A 24,918-nucleotide genomic window follows, 5' to 3' on the forward strand; every position below is an offset into this window, starting at 1 on the left:
TACCCAACCGGGTGAACAGCCCTTCTGCACCCCAGAGGTCTGAGGGAAGAGACCTCACTGGAGGGGAGAGACCGAACTGCGGGCCTGGTTTGTTGCCACCAGGCCCGGAGGGGCTACCAGAGACTAAGAGGCTTCCCTCCCCCTTCCCAGTCAGGGAGGCCAGAAGGAACCGTACTCAGGCACAGTATGGACAGCAAGCCCAGGGACATGGGGAAATTCTGAGGTAGAGAGGAATACACCAGCCCACCACTAAGTGGAAGCATGGAACCCACCAATGCAGAGGAGTGCTGTCACAACGTTTTCTAAGGCCATGTCTACACTAGCACTTATGAAAAAAACCCACCCCTGAGCAACATAAGTTTTGCCAGCATAAGCTCTCATGTGCACAGTGCTATCTTGGTGGGAGAAGCAAGTATAAGGGGAAAAACAATTGTAGACAGTTGGCAGTTTTTCAAAGAGACATTATTAAGGGCACAAGAACAAACTATTCTACTGCGTTGGAAAGATAGGAAATATGGCAAGAGATCACCTTGGCTTAACCAGGAGATCTTCAATGATCTAAAACTCTTTTTTGAGTCCTACAAAAAGTGGAAATTCGGTCAAATTACAAAGGATGAATATAAACAAATAACACAAGTATGTAGGGACAAAATTAGAAAAGCCAAGGCACAAATCAAGATCAAACTAGCTAGGGATATAAAAGGAAACAAGAAAACATTCTACAAATACCTTAGAAGCAAGAGGAAGACCAAGGACAGAGTAGGCCCGTTACTCAATGAGGAGGGAAAGACAATAACAGAAAATGTGGAAATGGCAGAGGTGCTTAATGACTTCCTAGTTTCAGTTTTCACCAAGAAGGTTGGTGGCGATTGGACGTCTCACATAATGAATGCCAGTGAAAATAAGGTAGGATCAGAGTCTAAAATAGGGAAAGAACAAGTCAAAAATTACTTAGACAAGTTAGATGTCTTCAAATCACTAGGGCCTGATGAAATGCATCCTAGAATACTTAAGAAGCTGACTAAAGAGATATCTGAGCGATTAGCAATTATCTCTGAAAAGTCATGGAAGAAGGGAGAGATTCCAGAAGACTAGAAAAGGACAACCTGGGGAATTACAGACCAGTCAGCTTAACTTCTGTACCTTGAAAGATAATGGGGCAAATAATTACACAATCAATTTGCAAACACCTAGAAGATAATAAGGTGATAAATAACAGTCAGCGTGGATTTGTCAAGAATAAATCACGTCAAACCAACCTGATAGCTTTCTTTCACAGGGTAACAAGCCTTGTGGATAGGGGGAAAGTAGCAGAAATGGTATATCTTGACTTTAGTAATGCTTTCGACATGGTCTCGCATGATCTTCTCATAAACAAACTAGTGAAATACAACCTAGATGGAGCTACTATAAGGTGGGTTCATAACTGGTTGGAAAATCGTTTCCAGAGAGTAGTTTTCAGTGGTTCACAGTCATGCTGGAAGGACATAACCAGTAGGGTCCCGCAGGGATCGGTTCTGGGTCCGGTTCTGTTTCATATCTTCATCAATGATTTAGATAATGGCATAGAAATACCCTTATAAATTTTGCGGACTATACCAAGCTGGGAGAGGTTGCAAGTGCTTTGGAGGATAGGATTAAAATTCAAAATGATCTGGACAAACTGGAGAAATGGTCTGAAGTAAATAGGATGAAATTCAATACGGACAAATGGAAAGTACTCCACTTAGGAAGGAACAATCAGTTGCACACTACAAAATGGGAAATGACTGCCTGAGAAGGAGTACTGCAGAAAGAGATCTGAGGATCATATTAGATCGCATGCTAAATATGAGTCAATAGTGTAACACTGTTGGGGGAGGAAAAAAACCCAAAAAACCAAACATCATTCTGGGAGTATTGTAAGCAAGACACGAGAAGTAATTCTTCCATTCTACTCGGCACTGATTAGGCCTCAACTGGAGTATTGTGTCCAGTTCTGGGCACCACATTTCAGGAAAGATGTGGACAAATTGGAGAAAATCCAGAGAACAACAACAAAAATTATTACAGATCTAGAAAACATGGCCTATGAGGGAAGACTGAAAAAATTGGGTTTGTTAAGTCTGGAAAAGAGAAGACTGAGAGGGGACATGATAACAGTTTTCAAGTATATAAAAGGTTGTTACAAGGAGGAGGGAGAAAAATTGTTCTCCTTAACTTCTGAGGATAGGACAAGAAGCAATGGGCTTAAACTGCAGCAAGGGTGATTTAGGTTGGACATTAGGAAAAATTTCCTAACGGTCAGAGTGGTTAAGAACTGGAATAAGTTGCCTAGGGAGGTTGTGGAATCTCCATCATTGGGGATTTTTAAGAGCAGGTTGGACAAACACCTGTCAGGAATAGTCTAGATAATACTTAGTCCTGCCTTGAGTACAGGGGACTGTACTAGATGATCTCTTGAGGTCCCTTCCAGTTCTATGATTCTATACTCATAAGAAAACTATGAAAATGTGGTCTTTATGAAATTAGCATAAAGTGAGTGGACAACTGATTGAAAAAAACATACTCAAAGAGTACTTGCCAACGGTCCCCTGTCAAATGAGGAGTACCTATCAAGTGAGTGGGGTTCCACATTGTTCTGTCCTGGGTCTTGTACTATTCAATATTTTCATTAACAACTTGGATGATGAAGTAGAGAGTACATTTACAAAATTTGCCAATGACATCAAGCTGACAGGGGTTGCAAACATTTTGGAGGACAGCATTAGAACTCAATCTAATCCAATCTTAATTGGAGAATTGGTCTGAAATCAATAATAATAAGATGAAATTCAATAAAGATAATTAGAAACTACTAGGCGCAGGAAGGAAAAAAAATCAAAGGCATGATTGCAAAATGAGGGAAGAGAAGGTTACTCTCCTTGTGCAGTAACTGAGGTTCTTTGAGACAGTTGTCCCGGTGGGAGCTCCACTTTAGGTGTCTGTGCGCCCTGCACCAGCCTTGTTGGGTGTGCACGCGCCGTTACTGTCTTGCACCACCTGAGGCAGTTACATAGCACTGCGCAACCAACCGTCCCTTGGTTCCTTTTCTACCGCAGAGAAAAAGTGTGAAAACTGAAGTAGAGGGGGATGAGGGAGGGTAGTGGAGCACCCACAGGGACAACCATCTTGAAGAACCCCAGTTACTGCACAAGGTGAGTAACCCTCTCTTCTTCTTTGAGGAGTGTCCCTGTGGGTGCTCCACTTTAGGTGCCAAGGCGTTGGGCTGTCTCTCTCAGTGGAAGGGAGGGGCTTCAGAGTTGCCTTATGGATGGTGGATAACAAAGCGAGCCCAAAGCGAGCATCTGATGCTGATTGTTGCTCTATAGCATAGTGTTTCATGAATGTGTGGGCTGATGCCCAGGTTGCTGCTCTGCAAATGTCAGTAATAGGTACGTTGTTGAGAAAAGTCACAGATGCTGCCTGTGCTCTGGTAGAGTGTACTCCCGCTGGGGCTTGTAGGTGACTCTTTTGGTAACAAAGGTGGATGCATCCTGATATCCATTTGGATAGTCTGTTTTGAGATTGTTTGTCTTATTGAGCATTCTGTTATGGAGACAAATAGTCTCGTGATTTCCTAAATGTTTTTATTCTTTCAATGTAGAAAGTCAAAGCTCTGCGAACGTCCAATATGTGAAGTGATGCCTCCCTTTCGTCTGCATATGTTATTTTGAAAAACACAGGTAAGGAAATGGGTTGGTTCAAATGAAAGGGAGAGGTGACTTTGGGTAGGGACTTGGGGTGTGGTCTTAAAGTAACTTTATCTTTGTGTAAGGGGGATATGCCATTAGGGCACCTAGTTCTCCCACCTGGCTGGCGGATGTGATGGCAATGAGGAAGGCCACCTTCACAGATAGGTGGAGTAATACGCAGGAAGCGAGGAACTCAAATGGCTTTCCCATAAGTCAGCGTAAGACGAGGTTGACGTCTCACATGAACGGCAGGATTCCTTGTTGTGGTGTAAGCGTTCTTAATGCCTCTAAGAAAGTGTTTAGTCGTTGGGTGAACAAATATGGTGACCCCATCCACCTTCTTGTGAAAGGCTGTGATAGCCACCAAGTATACCTTGACAGAGCTTGTGGACAGCCCCAAATTTTTAATTTCTAATATGTAATCCAGGACCCTTGGTAACGGGCAAGATATAGGCAAAAATCTGTCTATCTTGGCACGAAGTGTTGAACCATTTCCACTTATGGATATATGTGTTTCTTCTACTCATTTTACGGTTGTTCAGTAATATGTATTTTACTTCCTCTAAACAGGCAGTCTCGACCCTCTTAGTCACGGAGCAGCCAAGCCTTTAGGTGGAGAACTGCGAGGTTGGGATGGTGAACATGTCCCGCATCTTGTGAGAGGTGGTAAGATATTAGGGGAAGGGTTTGAGGTGGGCATATTGCCATCCTCAGAAGGTATGGGAATCATGTTTGCCTGGGCCATGTCGGCGCTATTATAACATAAGAATGTTCATACTGGGTCAGACCAAAGGTCCATCCAGCCCAGTATCCTGTCTACCGACAGTGGCCAATGCCAGGTGCCCCAGGAGGAGTGAACCTAACAGGTAATGATCAAGTGATCTCTCTCCTGCCATCCATCTCCACCCTCTGACAAACAGAGGCTAGGGACACCATTCCTTACCCATCCTGGCTAATAGCCATTAATGGACTTAACTCCCATAAATTTATCCAGTTCTCTTTATAGTCCTAGCCTTCACAACCTCCTCAGGCAAGGAGTTCCACAGGTTGACTGTGTGCTGAGTGAAAAAGAACTTCCTTTTATTTGTTTTAAACCTGCTGCCCATTAATTTCATTTGGTGGCCCCTACTTCTTATATTATGGGAACAAGTAAATAACTTTTCCTTATTCACTTTCTCCACACCACTCATGATTTTATATACCTCTATCATATCCCCCCTTAGTCTCCCCTTTTCCAAGCTGAAAAGTCATAGCCTCTTTAATCCCTCCTCATATGGGACCCGTTCCAAACCCCTAATCATTTATTTGCCCTTTTCTGAACTTTTTCTAATGCCAGTATATCTTTCTTGAGATGAGGGGACCACATTTGTAAGCAGTATTCAAGATGTGGGCGTACCATGGATTTATATAAGGGGAATAAGATATTCTCCGTCTTATTCTCTATCCCCTTTTTAAAGATTCCTAACATCCCGTTTGCTTTTTTGACTGCCGCAGCACACTGCGTGGACGTCTTAAGAGAACTATCCATGATGACTCCAAGATCTTTTTCCTGATTAGTTGTAGCTAAATTAGCCCCCATCATATTGTATGTATAGTTGGGGTTATTTTTTTCTAATGTGCATTACTTTACATTTATCCACATTAAATTTCATTTGCCATTTTGTTGCCCAATCACTTAGTTTTGTGAGATCTTTTTGAAGTTCTTCACAATCTGCTTTGGTCTTAACTATCTTGAGCAGTTTAGTATCATCTGCAAACTTTGCCACCTCATTGTTTACTCCTTTCTCCAGATCATTTATGAATACGTTGAATAGGATTGGCCCCAGGACTGACCCTTGGGGAACACCACTAGTTACCCCTCTCCATTCTGAAAATTTACCATTTATTCCTACCCTTTGTTCCCGGTCTTTTAACCAGTTCTCAATCCATGAAAGGATCTCCCCTCTTATCCCATGACAACTTAATTTACGTAACAGCCTTTGGTGAGGGACCTTGTCAAAGGCTTCCTGGAAATCTAAGTACACTATATCCACTGGATCCCCCTTATACATGTGTTTATTGACCCCCTTAAAAAACTCTAATAGATTAGTAAAACATGATCTCCCTTTACAGAAACCATGTTGACTTTTGCACAACTATTTATGTTCTTTAATGTGTCTGATAATTTTATTCTTTAATATTGTTTCAACTAATTTGCCCGGTACTGACGTTAGACTTACAGATCTGTAATTGCCAGGATCACCCCTAGAGCCCTTCTTAAATATTGGCGTTACATTAGCTATCTTCCAGTCATTGGGTACAGTAGCTTTTTTAATGATTACTTTGGATTTGTCTTTCTTGATCTTGTGTATGACACGGGTTAAGAGTGGGGTCAGATGAAATGCATACATTAATGGTGCATGCTTTTAGCAGGGGGTTGGACTAGATGACCTCCTGAGGTCTCTTCCAACCCTAATTTTCTATGATTCTATGATCCCATTTGATGAGGAGAGTGTCGCCTAGGGAGAGGGCTTGCAATCCTGCTCTGGAGCAATATCATGGTCACTCGGCATTCTGTGCTGGTGCAAAGAGGTCTATGGTAGGGAATCCCCATCTTTTGTATACTGTATGTAGAGCACTGGGATCTATCTCCCATTCGTAGCTCTGTGCAAAATTTCAGCTTAAGGCTGTTGAGTTTTGGCATCCCAGGAGGTAAGATGCCAACATGTGGATGTTGTTGCTGATACACCAATTCCAGAGCCATATCACTTCTGTGCATATGGATTGTGATCTTGCACCCCTCTGGAAGTTTATGTAAAACATGCACACTACATTGTCCTTGAGGATCCTGATGGCTTTGTTTTTTAATTAGAGGTAGAAAGTGACTGCATGTGTTGTGGATTACCATTAGCTCCAGCAAGTTTATGTGCATGTTGGATTCTGAAGGGGACCAGCAGCCTTGAACTGTGTTGTTGAGTAAATGTGCTCCCCAGCCTATTAGAGAGGCATCTGTGGTGATTGTCATTGTTGGGGTCCTTTGTAGAAATGGGGCCCCTGTGCAGACGTTTCTTGATTGTGTCCACTATTTGAGTGAGTCCTTTACCTTCCTTAGCATCATGAGCTGTCTACTTAGGCTGAATCTGTGTGGACCATACACTGTTCGAAGCCAGGCCTGCAGGCATCTCATGTGAAGTCTGGCATGTTCGACAACAAATGTTGCTGCTGCCATATATCCTAGTAGTTGGAGACATGTCCTGGCCAATATTTGTGGACTGTCTGTCACTGTTGAAATTGACAAGTCTGATAAAGAGTGGTTGAGGTAGTGGCCCTGTTGCACAGATGAGGCAAGCTCCGATAAATCCTAGTATCTGGATCGGGGTCAGTGTGGACTTCTGCCTACTTATTTGTAGCCCTAAGTTTGTGAAGAGTGTTATCATGCTCTTTGTGGCGCTTACTGAAGAGGGATAGGGAAGGAGGGTGGGTAGGTGGGATAGAGGTAAAGTGGATGGAATAACCGTTTTGAATAATTTCCAAAACCTGTCTGTTGTGATGGTGTTCCAGACTTGGTAATATGGTGGCAGATGATCTCTGAATGGACAGGAGACAGTTTCTGTTTCCTGAGTTAGAGAGTATGGTGGTCTTATGCCCTCGACCACACCTTCAAAATTGTTGTCTCAAGGTGGACTGCTGGGATGTCGAAGGTTGATTTTGGTTTTGCCGACATCTGGTTTGTCTTTGTTTATGCCGTTGGTCGTACTGCCTGTGGGGTTGTGTGTACGGTTGAATGAAATATCTGGATATAATACCAGCCCTGTTTCTTTTTATTTGCAGGTGTGTAGATGCCCAGAGATCTTAAGGTTGCCCTTGAGTCCTTAAGGGTGTGGAGGGACTCATGTGGTTTAGCCACAAATAACTTTCGGCCTTCAAAGGGCAGATCCTCGAAAGTCGAGTGGACTTCCCTAGGAAATCCCAAGAGATGTAGCCAACATGCATGGCGCATGACAACAGATGTTGCGATGGATTGTGCAGCCGTGTCTGCAGAGTCAAGTGAGGCCTGTAGTGCTGTCCTGGTGATGAGATGGCCTTCAGCGATATTAGCCTTGAACTGTCCTTTTTTATCCTCGGGTAAATGGTCAATAAATTCTGACATTTTTGAGAAATCTTTGAGAGTACATTTGGCCAGTAAAGCCTCGTAATTCGCTATGTGAAATTGTAATGGGGCAGAAGAATATGTCTTGAGACCGAAGAGGTCTAGCCTCTTCCAGTCTTTGTCACATGGGGTTGCTCTGGTGTGGTACTGTTTCCCCCTCTCATTTACTGCCTCCACTACCAAGGAGTTTGGTGTGGGGTGTGTAAACAAAAATTCTGCTCCCTTAGGACAGAGCTCAGAGCTCCGGTACGAAACTGTAGTAAAACCCGAGTGTCTCTGGATTAAGTTTAGAAGTGTGTGCAACAAGAGTGATGTAGTGGTGGGAGTCTGCTATAGACCACCGGACCAGGGGGATGAGGTAGATGAGGCTTTCTTCCGGCAGCTCATGGAAGCTACTAGATCGCATGCCCTGATTCTCATGGGTGACTTTAATTTTCCTGATATCTGCTGGGAGAGCAATACAGCGGTGCATAGACAATCCAGGAAGTTTTTGGAAAGCGTAGGGGACAATTTCCTGGCGCAAGTGCTAGAGGAGCCAACTAGGGGGGGCGCTTTTCTTGACCTGCTGCTCACAAACCGGGTAGAATTAGTGGGGGAAGCAAAAGTGGATGGGAATCTGGGAGGCAGTGACCATGAGTTGGTTGAGTTCAGGATCCTGACGCAGGGAAGAAAGGTAAGCAGCAGGATACGGACCCTGGACTTCAGGAAAGCAGACTTCGACTCCCTCAGGGAACGGATGGCCAGGATCCCCTGGGGGACTAACTTGAAGGGGAAAGGAGTCCAGGAGAGCTGGCTGTATTTCAAGGAATCCCTGTTGAGTTTACAGGGACAAACCATCCCAATGAGTCGAAAGAATAGTAAATATGGCAGGCGACCAGCTTGGCTTAATGGTGAAATCCTAGCAGATCTTAAACATAAAAAAGAAGCTTACAAGAAGTGGAAGGTTGGACATATGACCAGGGAAGAGTATAAAAATATTGCTCGGGCATGTAGGAATGATATCAGGAGGGCCAAATCGCACCTGGAGCTGCAGCTAGCCAGAGATGTCAAGAGTAACAAGAAGGGTTTTTTCAGGTATGTTGGTAACAAGAAGAAAGCCAAGGAATGTGTGGGCCCCTTACTGAATGAGGGAGGCAACCTAGTGACAGAGGATGTGGAAAAAGCTAATGTACTCAATGCTTTTTTTGCCTCTGTTTTCACTAACAAGGTCAGCTCCCAGACTGCTGCGCTGGGCATCACAAAATGGGGAAGAGATGGCCAGCCCTCTGTGGAGATAGAGGTGATTAGGGACTATTTAGAAAAGCTGGACGTGCACAAGTCCATGGGGCCGGATGAGTTGCATCCGAGAGTGCTGAAGGAATTGGCGGCTGTGATTGCAGAGCCATTGGCCATTCTCTTTGAAAACTCGTGGCGAATCGGGGAAGTCCCGGATGACTGGAAAAAGGCTAATGTAGTGCCAATCTTTAAAAAAGGGAAGAAGGAGGATCCTGGGAACTACAGGCCAGTCAGCCTCACCTCAGTCCCTGGAAAAATCATGGAGCAGGTCCTCAAAGAATCAATCCTGAAGCACTTGCATGAGAGGAAAGTGATCAGGAACAGCCAGCATGGATTCACCAAGGGAAGGTCATGCCTGACTAATCTAATCGCCTTTTATGATGAGATTACTGGTTCTGTGGATGAAGGGAAAGCAGTGGATGTATTGTTTCTTGACTTTAGCAAAGCTTTTGACACGGTCTCCCACAGTATTCTTGTCAGCAAGTTAAGGAAGTATGGGCTGGATGAATGCACTATAAGGTGGGTAGAAAGCTGGCTAGATTGTCGGGCTCAACGGGTAGTGATCAATGGCTCCATGTCTAGTTGGCAGCCGGTATCAAGGGGAGTGCCCCAAGGGTCGGTCGTGGGGCCGGTTTTGTTCAATATCTTCATAAATGATCTGGAGGATGGTGTGGATTGCACTCTCAGCAAATTTGCGGATGATACTAAACTGGGAGGAGTGGTAGATATGCTGGAGGGGAGGGATAGGATACAGAAGGACCTAGACAAATTGGAGGATTGGGCCAAAAGAAATCTGATGAGGTTCAATAAGGATAAGTGCAGGGTCCTGCACTTAGGATGGAAGAATCCAATGCACCGCTACAGACTAGGGACCGAATGGCTAGGCAGCAGTTCTGCGGAAAAGGACCTAGGGGTGACAGTGGACGAGAAGCTGGATATGAGTCAGCAGTGTGCCCTTGTTGCCAAGAAGGCCAATGGCATTTTGGGATGTATAAGTAGGAGCATAGTGAGCAGATCGAGGGACGTGATTGTTCCCCTCTATTCGACATTGGTGAGGCCTCATCTGGAGTACTGTGTCCAGTTTTGGGCCCCACAATACAAGAAGGATGTGGATAAATTGGAGAGGGTCCAGCGAAGGGCAACAAAAATGATTAGGGGTCTAGAACACAAGACTTATGAGGAGAGGCTGAGGGAACTGGGATTGTTTAGCCTGCAGAAGAGAAGAATGAGGGGGGATTTGATAGCTGCTTTCAACTACCTGAAAGGGGGTTCCAAAGAGGATGGCTCTAGACTGTTCTCAATGGTAGCAGATGACAGAACGAGGAGTAATGGTCTCAAGTTGCAGTGGGGGAGGTTTAGGTTGGATATTAGGAAAAACTTTTTCACTAGGAGGGTGGTGAAACACTGGAATGCGTTACGTAGGGAGGTGGTAGAATCTCCTTCCTTAGAGGTTTTTAAGGTCAGGCTTGACAAAGCCCTGGCTGGGATGATTTAACTGGGAATTGGTCCTGCTTCGAGCAGGGGGTTGGACTAGACGACCTTCAGGGGTCCCTTCCAACCCTGATATTCTATGATTCTATGATTCTATTCTATGACAGAAAGTACTACATAGCATCTATCTTTTGCATGATGGTGTTGCAGTTGTGGGTGTCTGCTAGATGGTTTTGGCAGGCTTCATAATAGCATAACTGATCAGTAGCGCAATCTTTGTTTAGGTCGATGTTTGGAGTATGTCTAACAGTTTATGTTGGGACTCCAGCACCTCTTCGAGGGATATGTCCAATGACTCTACCACCCTTTTAAAAAGAGTTCCTGGAACTGCTTGAAGTCATCCCCTGTGGTGGGAGCATTATCGTTTTGTCTGGTGACAAAGATGACAAGTTAGGCGGTGGTGAGGCTTCCTGATCTGAGATTTCCCCCAGTTTCCTCAGTCATTTCTTCCTGTGTCTCTGAGGGTGGTAGGAGAGGTGGTGAAGCACTGGAATGCGTTACCTAGGGAGGTGGTGGAATCTCCTTCCTTTGAAGTTTTTAAGATCAGGCTTGACAAAGCCCTGGCTGGGATGATTTAGTTGGGGATTGGTCCTGCTTCGAGCAGGGGGTTGAACTAGATGACCTCCTGAGGTCCCTTCCAACCCTGATATTGTATGATTCTATGGCGACTGTGGAGCTCTTGATCTTGATGGACTAGGGGCCCTCCAATGTTGAGCCCTGTATAATGCTCACAGATCCCAGTATGGCTAGTTAGGTTGGAATGGCATGGCTGCCAGAGCCCACAGGTGCCCAAACCAGGTACATGCTTCCGCAGTAGAGGGGTATTCTGGCCAGTGTGATGGTCCAGGTTTGGGTGAGGAGCTATGAGGTGTATAAATCACTCCTTCATCCTCATCTTCAGCATCGCTGGAAAGAGTGGGAGCTGACTGCGGTAGAGTAGTCAGTCGGTTCATTACCAATCAAGTTGGAGTGCCATCAGTACCAAGGAGTGGAGATTCCGGTGCTGAGGAGACCATCAGGTCTGTACGTTGCAAGAACTGATGTGGCACTGGGTGTGTTGGTGCCAGAGTTGGCATTGCTGGCGTATGATCTACAGAAGTTGATGCTGCACGTCTTGTTCCGTGTTGTGTAGGTACTGCAGGTAGCATCATTTTGCTGCTCAGTGCTGAGCACCTCTTCAGCTCCACGTGTACCGGTGCCAAGGGCATTAGTTTGCCCTGTGAGACACAGTTCGAGCTTGCCCGCTTCGGGTCTTTTGCTCTCTGTGTTCTCATAGTGCCAGAGGGACCTGGTGCCTCAGAGTCCGATGTACTCAGTGCCAACGGTACCAAGGAGGACTTGGTAGGAGGCAATTGCTTTTTCTTAGTGGATTCCCAGCGAGGTGAAGCCTGAGTCTGTTTTTTTGTGTGGCTTTTTTAGGTACAGGCTCTTTTGTGGAGGCTGTTGAGGCAGGACCTCTGTCAAAGGCTGTTAATGGTGACCATTGGCCAGGAGGGGTCCTTGATTCGGGGTCTGAGGCCAGTCTCAACTATTTTTCCATCATCAGAAGTTTTAAATGGAGGTCTCTCACCTTCCTTGTTCTAGCCATAAGGGTTCGGCAGTGTGGACACTTTTGGGGAATGTGAGTCTCACTAAGGCAGCGGACGCAAAGCGTGTGTCCATCCGAGATCGGAATTGACAGTCTGGAAGTCAGACAGCGTTTAAAGCCGGGTGATCCAAGCATGCTGGAGAGACGCTGTTTTCAGTAAAAGGGAGTAGTAACTTGGAAGGATTCTAACTTATCTTCCTACTCTAAGGGGATAGAGGAGAATAATTTCTTTTTGGATAAAGAATAAAGAAGTAATGGTAGTAACCCTGATAACTAACTACTACAAGCTACACATATTGAATCTATTTCCTTAAGTTAAGTATCCTCACACCTTCTTGTCAACTGTCTAAATGGGCCATCTTGATTATCACTATAAAAGTTTTTTTTCTCCTGCTGATAATAGCTCATCTTAACTAATAAGCCTTTCACAGTTTGTAATAACTTCCAACTTATCTGTATAGATAGATCTATCTATCTTACTGTATGTTCCATTCTATGCATCCGACGAAGTGAGCTGTAGCTCATGAAAGCTTATGCGCTAATAAATTTGTTAGTCGCTAAGGTGCCACAAGTACTCCTGTTCTTTTCGCGGATCCAGACTAACACGGCTGCTATTCTGAATACTATAAGCTATGTTTTCTAAGGGTAAATGAGGTGCTGCTAAGTTGTTCCAACTCAAGCCAAAGGCAGTACAGAAGGAACTGAGGGACAGTTGGTCGCACAGTGCTTTGTAACTGCCTCGAGTGGCACAAGACCATGATGGTGTCGCCGATTTCAGGCACAGGGTGCACAGACACCTAAAGTGGAGCACCCACAGGGACATTCCTTGAAAAAGAACAACTGGCTAGGCAGCAGTACTGCAGAAAAGAAGCAGGGGGTTATAGTGAATATGAGTCAGCAGTGAAGATGCTGTTGAGAATAAGGCAAATGTAATTCTGGGACGTATTAACAGGAATGTTGTATTAAGACATAGGAGGTAATTGTTCCACTCTATTTGGCATTGGTGAGGCCTCACGTGGAGTACTGTGTCCAGTTTTGGGCATCACACTAAGAAAGATGTGGAGAAACTGGAGAGTGTGTCCATTTTTTTTTTTTTTAGAAGAGGCTTAGAAAACGTGACCTATGAGGAAAGGTTGAAAGAACTAGGCATGTTTAGTCTAGAGAAGAGAAATTATAATAATCTTCAAATATGTAAAAATTTGTTATAAAGGGGATGGTAATCAACTGCTCTCCAGGTCCACAGAGGGTAGGACAAGAAGTAAATGGCTTAATTTGCAGCAAGGGATATTTAGGTTAAATATTAGGAAAGACTTTCTAACTACAAGAATAGTTAAGCACTGGAACAGGTTATCTAGGATGTTGTGGAATCCGCATCACTGGAGGTTTTTAAGAACAGGTTAGACAAATCTATCAGGGATGGCCTAGGTATACTGAATCCTGCCTGAGCACAGGGGAATGGACTATATGGACTGTTCAACATCTTTATGAATGATCTGGATGATGGGATAGTTTGCACTCTCAGCAAATTTGCGGATGACTCTAAACTGGGGGGAGAGGTAGATACGCTGGAGGGTAAGGATAGGATACAGAGGGACCTAGACAAATTGGATGATTGGGCCAAAAGAAATCTGAAGAGGTTCAACAAGAACAAGTGCAGAGTCCTGCACTTAGTACGGAAGAATCCCATACACCGCTACAGACTAAGGACTGAATGGCTTGGCAGCAGTTCTGCAGAAAAGGACCTAGGGGTTACAGTGAACGAGAAGATGGATATGAGTCAACAGTGTGCCCTTGTTGACAAGAAACTAATGGCATTTTGGGATGTATAAGTAGGGGCATTGCCAGCAGATCGAGGGACGTGATCGTTCCCCTCTATTGGACATTGGTGAGGCCTCATCTGGAGTACTGTGTCCAGTTTGGGGCCCCACACTACAAGAAGGATGTGGAAAAATTGGAAAACGTCCAGCAGAGGACAACAAAAATGATTAGGGGACTGGAACACATGACTTATGAGGAGAGGCTGAGGGATCTGGACTTGTTTAGTCTGCAGAAGAGAAAAGAGTGAGGGGGGATTTGATAGCAGCCTTCAACTAACTGAAGGGGAGTTCCAAAGAGGATGGAGCTAGGCTGTTCTCAGTGGTGACAGATGACAGAACAAGAAGCAATGGTCTCAAGTTGCAATGGGGGAGGTCTAGGTTGGATATTAGGAAACACTGTTTCTCTAGAGCTTCGCGAACCAGCTGAGCAGCGGCGAACCAGCTGAGCAGCGGGGGACAGCAGAGCAGCACACAGCAGGAGTTTGCCTGGGAGTTCGCCTGGAGTGAGCCCAGTGACGCTTACATCTTGCCAACTTCTCTGAGGAAGCTCATAGTAAGAAGGTGATATGGAAGGGGGGGGTTCAGCTGTTGTGACCTGCACTGGATGTGCCATGTTTGTCTTTCTTCCACAGGACAGAAGCGACTTTGTGTGTACAAAGTGCAAGCTGGTCTCCATACTGGAAGAGAAGATTGAAGGTCTGGAGCAACAGATAACGACCCTGCGTTGCATACGAGAAACGGAGGATTTTCTGGACAAAAGTCAGGATATGCTTCTACGGGCACAAAGCTCTAAAGATTTAGAGCAGGTTGCACAGCGGAGCCAAGAGGCCAGTGAAGAAGCTTGGCAACATGTGACCTCCAGAAGAAGGGGGAATGTCCGGGTTACACAGGTAACTAACCGCTTTCATGTTCTCTCCACAGGTACCATTGCGGAGAGTGGACCAGATGATATGTCTGGGAGGAGAAAGCAGAAGGAGACTCCGCTGGTTGGAAGGCATGAGATGCGCTGTCCTGAGATGGGGGGTTCCACGACCACCACTCCCAAGAGAAGGTGGCGGTTGGTAGTGGTCGGGGACTCTCTACTCCGGGGGACTGAGTCACCTATCTGCCGCCCTGATCGGGAAAACCGAGAAGTCTGCTGCTTGCCGGGGGCTAAGATTCGCGATGTGACGGAGAAACTGCCGAGACTCATCAAGCCCTCGGATCGCTACCCCTTCCTGCTTCTCCATGTGGGCACAAATGATACTGCCAAGAATGACCTTGAGCGGATCACTGCGGACTACGTGGCTCTGGGAAGAAGGATAAAGGAGTTTGAGGCGCAAGTGGTGTTCTCGTCCATCCTCCCCGTGGAAGGAAAAGGCCTGGGTAGGGACCGTCGAATCGTGGAAGTCAACGAATGGCTACGCAGGTGGTGTCGGAGAGAAGGCTTTGGATTCTTTGACCATGGGATGGTGTTCCATGAAGGAGGAGTGCTGGGCAGAGACGGGCTCCACCTTACGAAAGGAGGGAAGAGCATCTTTGCGAGCAGGCTGGCTAACCTAGTGAGGAGGGCTTTAAACTAGGTTCACCGGGGGAAGGAGACCAAAGCCCTGAGGTAAGTGGGAAAGCGGGATACCGGGAGGAAGCACAGGCAGGAATGTCTGTGAGGGGAGGGCTCCTGCCTCATACTGAGAATGAGGGGCGATCAGCAGGTTATCTCAAGTGCTTATATACGAATGCACAAAGCCTTGGAAACAAGCAGGGAGAACTGGAAGTCCTGCTGATGTCAAGGAATTATAACGTGATTGGAATAACAGAGACTTGGTGGGATAACTCACATGACTGGAGTACTGTCATGGATGGTTATAAACTGTTCAGGAAGGACAGGCAGGGCAGAAAAGGTGGGGGAGTAGCACTGTATGTAAGGGAGCAGTATGACTGCTCAGAGCTCCGGTACGAAACTGCAGAAAAACCTGAGTGTCTCTGGATTAAGTTTAGAAGTGTGAGCAACAGGAGTGATGTAGTGGTGGGAGTCTGCTATAGACCACCGGACCAGGGGGATGAGGTGGATGAGGCTTTCTTCCGGCAGCTCACGGAAGCTACTAGATCGCATGCTCTGGTTCTCATGGGTGACTTTAATTTTCCTGATATCTGCTGAGAGAGCAATACAGCGGTGCATAGACAATCCAGGAAGTTTTTGGAAAGTATAGGGGACAATTTCCTGGTGCAAGTGCTAGAGGAGCCAACTGTGGGGGGAGCTTTTCTTGACCTGCTGCTCACAAACCGGGAAGAATTAGTAGGGGAAGCAAAAGTGGATAGGAATCTGGGAGGCAGTGACCATGAGTTGGTTGAGTTCAGGATCCTGACACAGGGAAGAAAGGTAAGCAGCAGGATACGGACCCTGGACTTCAGGAAAGCAGACTTCGACTCCCTCAGGGAATGGATGGGTAGGATCCCCTGGGGGACTAACATGAAGGGGAAAGGAGTCCAGGAGAGCTGGCTGTATTTCAAGGAATCCCTGTTGAGGTTACAGGGACAAACCATCCCGATGTGTCGAAAGAATGCACTGGAATTCATTACCTAGGGAGGTGGTGGAATCTCCATCCTTAGAGGCTTTTAAGGCCCGGCTTGACAAAGCCCTGGTTGGGATGATTTAGTTGGTGTTTGTCCTGCTTTGAGCAGGGGGGTTGGACTAGATGCCCTCTGTAGCCTATCCCTACCCTCCAGAGTATCTACCTCTCCTCCCAGTTTAGTGTCATCTGCAAACTTGCTGAGGGTGCAGTCCAAGTCATCCTCCAGATCATTAAGGAAGATACTGAACAAAACCGGCCCCAGGACCAACACTTGGGGCACTCTGCTTGATGCTGGCTGCCAACTAGACATGGAGCCACTGATCACTGAATTTTAGCTCTATCCTCCAAAGTATTGGCAACACCCCCCCCCCAGCTTTGTGTTATCTGTAAATTTGATCAGTTTGCTCTTTATTAATGACCTGGACGTAGGTATAAAGATATTAAACACTGGACCCAGAACGGATCCCTGTGGAACCCCACTTGAGACCTTCCTCCAATCCAACATCACTCCATTAATAGCGACTCTTTGTTTGCAGTTGTTTAACCAATTATGTATCTACTTAATGGTAGCTCCGCCAAGCCCGCATTTCTCCAGCTTTTATTGGACTGTGTCTAAATCTTGCTGATGTCCAGGTATATTATTTTCACGGCATTCCCCCATCCGCTAAATTAGTTACCCTGTCAAAGAAGGAAATCAAGCTGGTTTGGCATGATTTGTTCTTGGTAAATCCATGCTGGCTGCTAGTGATTACCCCTTCATCCTCCAGGTATTCGCAAATTGAATGTTTTATACATTGCTTCCTAGGTATCAAAGTCAGGTTGACTGATCTATAGTTCCCTACCTCCTCCTTTCCCCCCTTTTTAAAGATGGGCACCATGTTAGACCTTCTCCAGTCTTCTGGGACCTCCCCTGTCATCCATGAATTTGTAAATATTGTTGCCACTGACTCAGATTTCTTCAGCGAAATCCTTCAGTACCCTCAGGTGAATAGCATCTGGCCCCGCTGATTTGAATTCAAATTGGTCAGAAGATCTCTGACATGTTCTTTACTTATTCCAGTCTGCATCCCTTACCCTTTAGCGTCTGTTAACTTCGCTAGTTGTCCGGTCACGTTATTTTTTGTAAGAAGACTGAAGCAAAACAGGCATTGAGCAACTCTGCCTTCCTATCATCTTCCATTAGCGATTCACCTTCTCCATTGAGCAGCAGACCCTCACCATATTAGTGGAACAGAAAGGATTACATCTGTTTTTTCCCCCCAAATACAGAATAGAACTATTTATTGGACACTTCTCTTTTTTCTGCATTATTATTGATAATTCTATCATTTCCATCCAGAAATGGACCAATACCAGTGCTGGGATTCTTTTTGTTTATAATGTACTTAAACTCCTTCTTATGATCCTTAAATCTACTAGCCATAGATCTCTCATGTTCTTTTGCTTCCTGTGAAGGCATAAGCAATACCATTCCTCTGGGGTCAGACGCCTACAGCTGGCTGACTAGTTAGCCCAACCCATGCACCTCGGGAAAGACCTGCAATTTTAACTAGCTGAACCTCATAAAAGGAGAAGCAGGAAATGAAAGGGGACTGCAACACTTAGCCAGAGGCTGGAGCAATTGCTGGGAGGAGTGGTGCCAAGAAACCAATGGACAGAAGAGAGACTGGGGAAAGTCCTGTTAACAAAACGTCTCTGAGGTAAGAACCACGAATTGTTGGGTTGATGAACTTGTGGGATGAGGGACAGACTTGGAGAAAGGGACTCTCTCTTCAAAAAGTCTGTACAGGTTGAATCTCTGAAGCTTTGATCCTATTTCCACTAAGAAGTCTTAAAAAAAAAAAAAACAACCCACAGTAATTAATCTGCCTGAAAACTACCTTCCCTGGATTCTGTGAGAAGGCCCAGGCAGCATTTTCCCAGGGAGGGAATGGGCTCAGCTAGCATAAGCATGAGTCCAGCCAGAAGAGAGGGCTGTAAGGTAGGGCCCAAACCAGTATACTTCCTTTATCAATATATATATATATTTTTTTTACAGTGGCCTTCACCTCCCTTCTAAGCCAGGCTGGTCTTTTAACCAGCATGGACTTCTTTCTACGTTGTAGATTTTTGTATATATAATAAAGTATTTTTAAACAATTCTTAACTCTCTAAGATTTTTGTTTAATTTATTTTTCCCAGTAGTTGTTTTCAGCTTTGTGATACTTTTTCTTTAAAAAAAGCATCAAGTTTTTATATTGTAAATATAAAAAACTGGCTACAATTTTACAAGTGTGTATATATGATACTGGCTCTTCCTTTAATGACAGGTTTCAGAGTAACAGCCGTGTTAGTCTGTATTCGCAAAAAGAAAAGGAGTACTTGTGGCACCTTAGAGACTAACCAATTTACTTGAGCATGAGCTTTCTTGAGCTACAGCTCACTTCATCGGATGCATACCGTGGAAACTGCAGCAGACTTTATATACACACAGAGATCATGAAACAATACCTCCTCCCACCCCACTGTCCTGCTGGTAATAGCTTATCTAAAGTGATCATCAAGTTGGGCCATTTCCTGCACAAATCCAGGTTCTCTCACCCCCTCACCCCCCTCCAAAAAACACACACACACAAACTCACTCTCCTGCATGATAATCAAGGTGGGCCATGTCCAGCACAAATCCAGGCTCTCACACCCTCCCCCCCTTTTTTTTTTCCCGGGGACACACACACACAAACTCACTCTCCTGCTGGCAATAGCTCATCCAAACTGACCACTCTCCAAGTTTAAATCCAAGTTTAACCAGAACGTCGGGGGGGGGGGGGGGGGGTAGGAAAAAACAAGGGGAAATAGGCTACCTTGCATAATGACTTAGCCTATTGCCCCGTGTTTTTTCCTACCCCCCCTCCCCCCAGACGTTCTGGTTAAACTTGGATTTAAACTTGGAGAGTGGTCAGTTTGGATGAGCTATTGCCAGCAGGAGAGTGAGTTTGTGTGTGTGTGTGTGTGTCCCCGGGGAAAAAAAAGGGGGGGAGGGTGTGAGAGCCTGGATTTGTGCTGGACATGGCCCACCTTGATTATCATGCACATTGTAGGGAGAGTGGTCACTTTGGATGAGCTATTACCAGCAGGATAGTGAGTCTGTGTGTGTGTGTGTGTTTTTTGGAGGGGGGTGAGAGAATCTGGATTTGTGCAGGAAATGGCCCACCTTGATTATCATGCACATTGTGTAGAGAGTTGTCACTTTGGATGGGCTATTACCAGCAGGAGAGTGAGTTTGTGTGTGGGGGGGCGGAGGGTGAGAAAACCTGGATTTGTGCTGGAAATGGCCCAACTTGATGATCACTTTAGATAAGCTATTACCAGCAGGACAGTGGGGTGGGAGGAGGTATTGTTTCATGATCTCTGTGTGTATATAAAGTCTGCTGCAGTTTCCACGGTATGCATCCGATGAAGTGAGCTGTAGCTCAAGAAAGCTCATGCTCAAATAAATTGGTTAGTCTCTAAGGTGCCACAAGTACTCCTTTTCTTTTTGGCTCTTCCTTGTTTTCTGCTAAAATCAATTTAAGCATTTTCCTACTGTCACTTGAAGTTACTGTTATAGGGATGTTATGTAAATGTGAATGGAAGGGAGTTCATATGAGACACACGTTGAAGATGTGGCTCACATTATGAGAAAAGTTGAAAACGCTGAACTAGAGTATCTGTTTATACAGTAGAACCTCAGAGTTATGAACACCAGTGTTACAAACTGACCAGTCAACCGCACACCATATTTAGAACCGGAAGAACACAATCAGGCAGCAGCAAAGACAAAAAAAAACCCAAAGTAAGGAAACTGTTTCTGTGCTTGTTTCATTTAAATTAAGATAGTTAAAAACAGCATTTTTCTTCTCCATAATAAAGTTTCAAAGCTGTATTAAGTCAATGATCAGTTGAAACTTTTGAAACAACAGCACCAAAACTTTTTGTTCAGAGTTACAAACTGTGACGAAGCAGGACTGTTCTTAATGTTTCCTCTGAATATTGTGGGGGTGCTTCAGTTTCCCCTAGGCAGTTCTTAAGTACCTAGATGGTGGGATAAGGGTGTATGATCATTGCAGAGCCCTAGAGGGCAGGTGTGTGCAGGGATCTGGACACAGAGAATGGCCAACACCCTTTTCCTGGCAACTGATGGCCTGGCCCTTCCCCCCTGCAAGGTGAGAGCTAAAGGGTTGGAGAACAAAGGAATCAGGTGACCTCCTGGCCCGGGAAAGGGCCAAAGCCCAGAGGAGGAGGGGCTGGAGAGAGTTTCAGTTTGGGGCTGGCTAGGGACATGGAGTGAAGGGCAGATGTGGTTGTCTGGCTCACTGTCCCCCCCAAATGGACCCAGCTGAGGGGTCCTGTTCTCCGCACCTACAAGCTCTGTTTTAGACCATGTTCTTGTCGTCTAATAAACCTTCTGTTTTACTGGCTGGCTGAGAGTCACATCTGACTGTGGAGTTGGGGGGCAGGACCCTCTGGCTTCCCAGGACCCCGCCAGGGCAGACTTGCTGTGGGAAGTGCACGGAGGGGCAGAGGATGCTGAATGCTCCGAGGTCAGACCCAGGAAGGTGGAAGCTGTGTGTCCTACAGACAGTCTGCTCACAGAAAGGAGACTTCCCCAGAGTCCTGACTGGCTATGTAGGGAGCAGTTCCAGAGCATCGCCCAGGGACTTCGTGACACAAACGTTTCAGAGTTATGAACAACCTCCATTCCCGAGGTGTTTGCAACTCTGAGGTTCTATTGTATAATCTCATCCAGGGCATACCATAAGTGCGAGGGAAGGCATCTGGATCAGTGTCCAACAGGCAGAGACACCAGGTCTTTTAGAGAAATTTTTGTATCCTCATACTATAAAGATCTGGAAGCAAAATTGAGGCACAGAAATTTCAAAGAATCTTGTGATAACTTCTGTCTAATTCTGTTCTACTCTAGTCAGGTATTCATGCCACATACATCATCGTACATCTAAGAATATCCAACAAGGAGATACACAAGCAGATGAAAAATTTCAAGGATGTGTACACAAAAACAAGCAACACAATTCACAAAACATGGATTGGATTTTGGAATCCCCTGTACTAGTCTCCAAAACACTTTGGAAGACTGCCAAGAAAGGCACTGTGGTAAGTGAAAAGTAGTGCTGAGACACCTGCTCTGCATGAGGCAGTATTATGGATAAAGTTTAAGAATAGACTGAGTCCTCTATTTTACACTCTACTAATAAAATGTAGCCTCTGAATTTCATAGACCAATTCTTTATAGGACAAGTAAATATTCCCAAATACTTTGTTGGAAAAATGTTGAGTAACTTTTGCAGAGGAAATACTTCACAGAAGAAAAATTAGTCTTTTTTTAAAAATTTGACTGACAACCAACCTCCTAAGGTAACACATTATAGACCCAGAATCTGCATACTGTGGACACACAGACTGCTTACTGAGGGGTAACAGATTCTCCAGCTAATGTTTTCAATTCTGGGTATCACTGTGTACCAGAAAGACGACAAACTAAATCCGGAGGAAAGATTAAAAGAGCAAGGTAGGTAGAAGCTCGGCAAAGTAGCAATTGAGGGGAGACAGAATAGTCTACAAACATGTAAACACTAATGAAGGGGAGGAGTTATCTAGCATGGTACATGGGTTATAACTTGGACTAACTGAATGAATTAAAAAGTGAAAATTAAGGATGAATATGAGGAAAAAAAGTCTTCCTGACAGTAAGGTTGTCATTATCATTTAAACATTTGTATGGCAATAGTGCCTACAGATATCAACCAGCTTGGGCCCCATGGTGTGCCTCTAGGCCTCAATGTTAAATGATGATGACGACCTTACTGTCAGGAAGACTTTTTCCTGATATTCAGCCTTAATTTTCCCTTCTTATTTCATATACATATGCAAAGTGACAGTCTTTGGGGCAAGACGAACAGGTAGATAAGACAAACAAGGGGTTCAGACTGAGGTCTGGGGAGACGGGGTATGAAGTTGTGCAATGGTTTCCCAAAGAAAGAGGCATTGCTTGGAACTTCTAAAATTAGATTGGATCAAAGACTATGATGTGCTGAACTGGCCCTCAGGATACGGGCTGGGCAAGTTGACAAGGTTTCCCCACCACTAATTTTTATGAGTCTATGTTTGAAAATCAAGCTTATTATGGAAGTTATCTTAAAGTTAACAATGGAGTCACAACAATGATATATAAGAAGCGGCTGTATGTTTTTACATTTCAAATATCAGACCTAGATCTCATGGGTTTTAAGGAAAATTCTAAAGACAGGCCCTAATGAAACATTAGGAATTTTACCGCCAACATTCCTAAAGGTGAGAGGGGGAAAGAGAACTTACCAGTCTGTCTCTGTCATCCTGCAAGGAGGACAATGCCTTCTTCAGGCTCTGCACTTCTGCAGGGTTGGTGGAAGAGTTCACTGCTGTCTGCTGCTTCACTTCCTCCACCTTATGTGCTTTGTCCAATTCACTCAACAGACGGTCTCTCTCATCCTGCAGGCTTGCCATGGCCCTAGAGAAGGACTTTACCTGGCTGGAGGACTCCTCCAGTTCCAAAGACAAGCGGAGAAGCTCTTCCTCTTTGACTCTGAGCTGTCGGTTAAGTTCCTCAAGCTGAAATAACAGATCTTTATCATCAGCAGCATTCTTCAGGGCTGTCAGTTCAGACATCAGAGTCTCTCTCTCTCTGGCAGTGGAGTGCAGCTCTTCCTGTAATTGAGCCATCTCCTTCTGGAGGCTCTGTACTAGACACTGCTGCTTCTCTAAGTCTGCAGAGTACTTCTTTCCCAGCACCTGAAGCTCTTCATTAGTTTGGTCCCAGCTATTCTGGAGAGAGCTCATGGACTTCCCAAAAGACTGAATTTGGGCTCTCAGATCTTTGTTGTCCTCTGTGACTGTAAGAAATTTCTGTTCCATTTCCATCAGGTCCCCTGCCAGCTCTGCTACCCTCTCTTCTGCTGTTTCAGTTTCATTCCGCATTACCCCTGCATCATGATGTAGATGCTTCAGTTCATTCTCAAGTTTGTCCTCAGCCTCTCCCACCTTCTTGGCTGCACTCCTTTGGACATGGACCAGTTCCTCCTCTAATTCTGCTACCCTCTTCTGTGAGAGGGCAAGCTTACCGCTCAGATCTTGCACCTCCTTCTCCCGATCTTTTAATTGGGTCTCCAGCTCCACAATGAGTCTCCCTTCATGTAAAGCTGTCATCTCGCTCTGAATCTGAGACAGAGAGAATGTCATGTTCTCAATCTCTTTGGACATGCTTTGTTTGTCCTCTTTCAGGGCTTCCACACACTGCCTGAGATCTTCCACAGCATGTTCAGACTCCTTCAGATGCCCTTCTATGTTGACCTTTTCACTTTCCAGCACTTGGATTCGCTGAAGCTGTGTTTTGAGGAGTTGCTTTTGCTGGGAATCCTTTATTGAAATCACCTGGTTCAGGTCCTCCCTATACCGCACAAGTTCTGCATCCAGTTTGGCATTTTCAGAGTTGAGGTCATCCATCCGGCTATGGAAGCTTCGAATCTCCTCTTTGAGCTTGTTGTTCTCAGCAGCAGCCTCTTGAATCAACTGGTCTTTCTCCAGGATTATAACAAGATGACGCTCTTCCAGCTGTTTATAGTCTCTCAGCACACGGTCTCTGTCATCCTGCAGAGAAGACATGCATTTGGTGAAGGAAGCCAGCTGTGCCTTCTGCTGCTTATTTTCCTCTCTGGTTATCTTCATTGTTTCCATAAGATGATTAAGCTTGTCCAGTGCTTTCTCTCCCTCGTTTTCCAGGGTCACTTTCTCTTCTTCCTTCTTGCCCAGCCTCTCCTCCAGCTTTTTAACCTCTTCACCGTGTTGCTGCTGTAACTCAGATACAACAGTCATGACTGCCTCCTCCTTGGCAGACAGTAGACTGATAATCTTCTGATCTTTGGCACCAATTTCTTTGTGCAGCTTGTTTGTCAGGTCCTTGGAGGCCTGTAGGTCAGCCTCAAGCTGCTCACAGTTGAATTTACAGTTCTGGATACTGGCCTCTTGTTGCTTGACCATGCTTTCCATTTCTTCTCTTGCTATCTCAGACTTAGTGAAGGAGTTATGCAAATCAGCAAGCTGGTCTCTGAGGCACTTGATTTCTGCATCTAGCTTCTGCAGTTCATTTTGAGAGTCTGTATATAATCTCTGATACTCTTCTAACTGAGACACGAGCCCTTTGTTTTCCTCCTGCAACATGTCAGACATCTTTTGATGCTGCTGAATCACTCTCTGAGACTCAGACTCCCAATCCTGTTTGTTGTGTTCCAGCCTGAAAAAACAGACAGTAAACTGTTACAAACAAATCTACAATGTATCCCAA

General features: G+C 45.2%; 1 protein-coding gene across 3 annotated transcripts in view; it reads right to left on the reverse strand.

Annotated features, from left to right (window-relative positions):
- GOLGB1 (golgin B1) overlaps window positions 1-24,918 on the reverse strand; it is a 114,878-nt gene that overhangs the window by 37,918 nt on the left and 52,042 nt on the right. For all 3 annotated transcript variants that reach the window (XM_084634095.1, XM_084634094.1, XM_084634093.1), the window contains exon 15: window positions 22,917-24,867. In XM_084634095.1, the coding sequence (XP_084490221.1) occupies window positions 22,917-24,867 (1,951 nt within the window). The remainder of the gene's footprint in view (window positions 1-22,916; window positions 24,868-24,918) is intronic.

The sequence above is a fragment of the Lepidochelys olivacea genome, assembly GCF_965140295.1.
Source record: "Lepidochelys olivacea isolate rLepOli2 genome assembly, chromosome: 1".
In the NCBI taxonomy this organism is placed as follows: domain Eukaryota; kingdom Metazoa; phylum Chordata; order Testudines; family Cheloniidae; genus Lepidochelys; species Lepidochelys olivacea.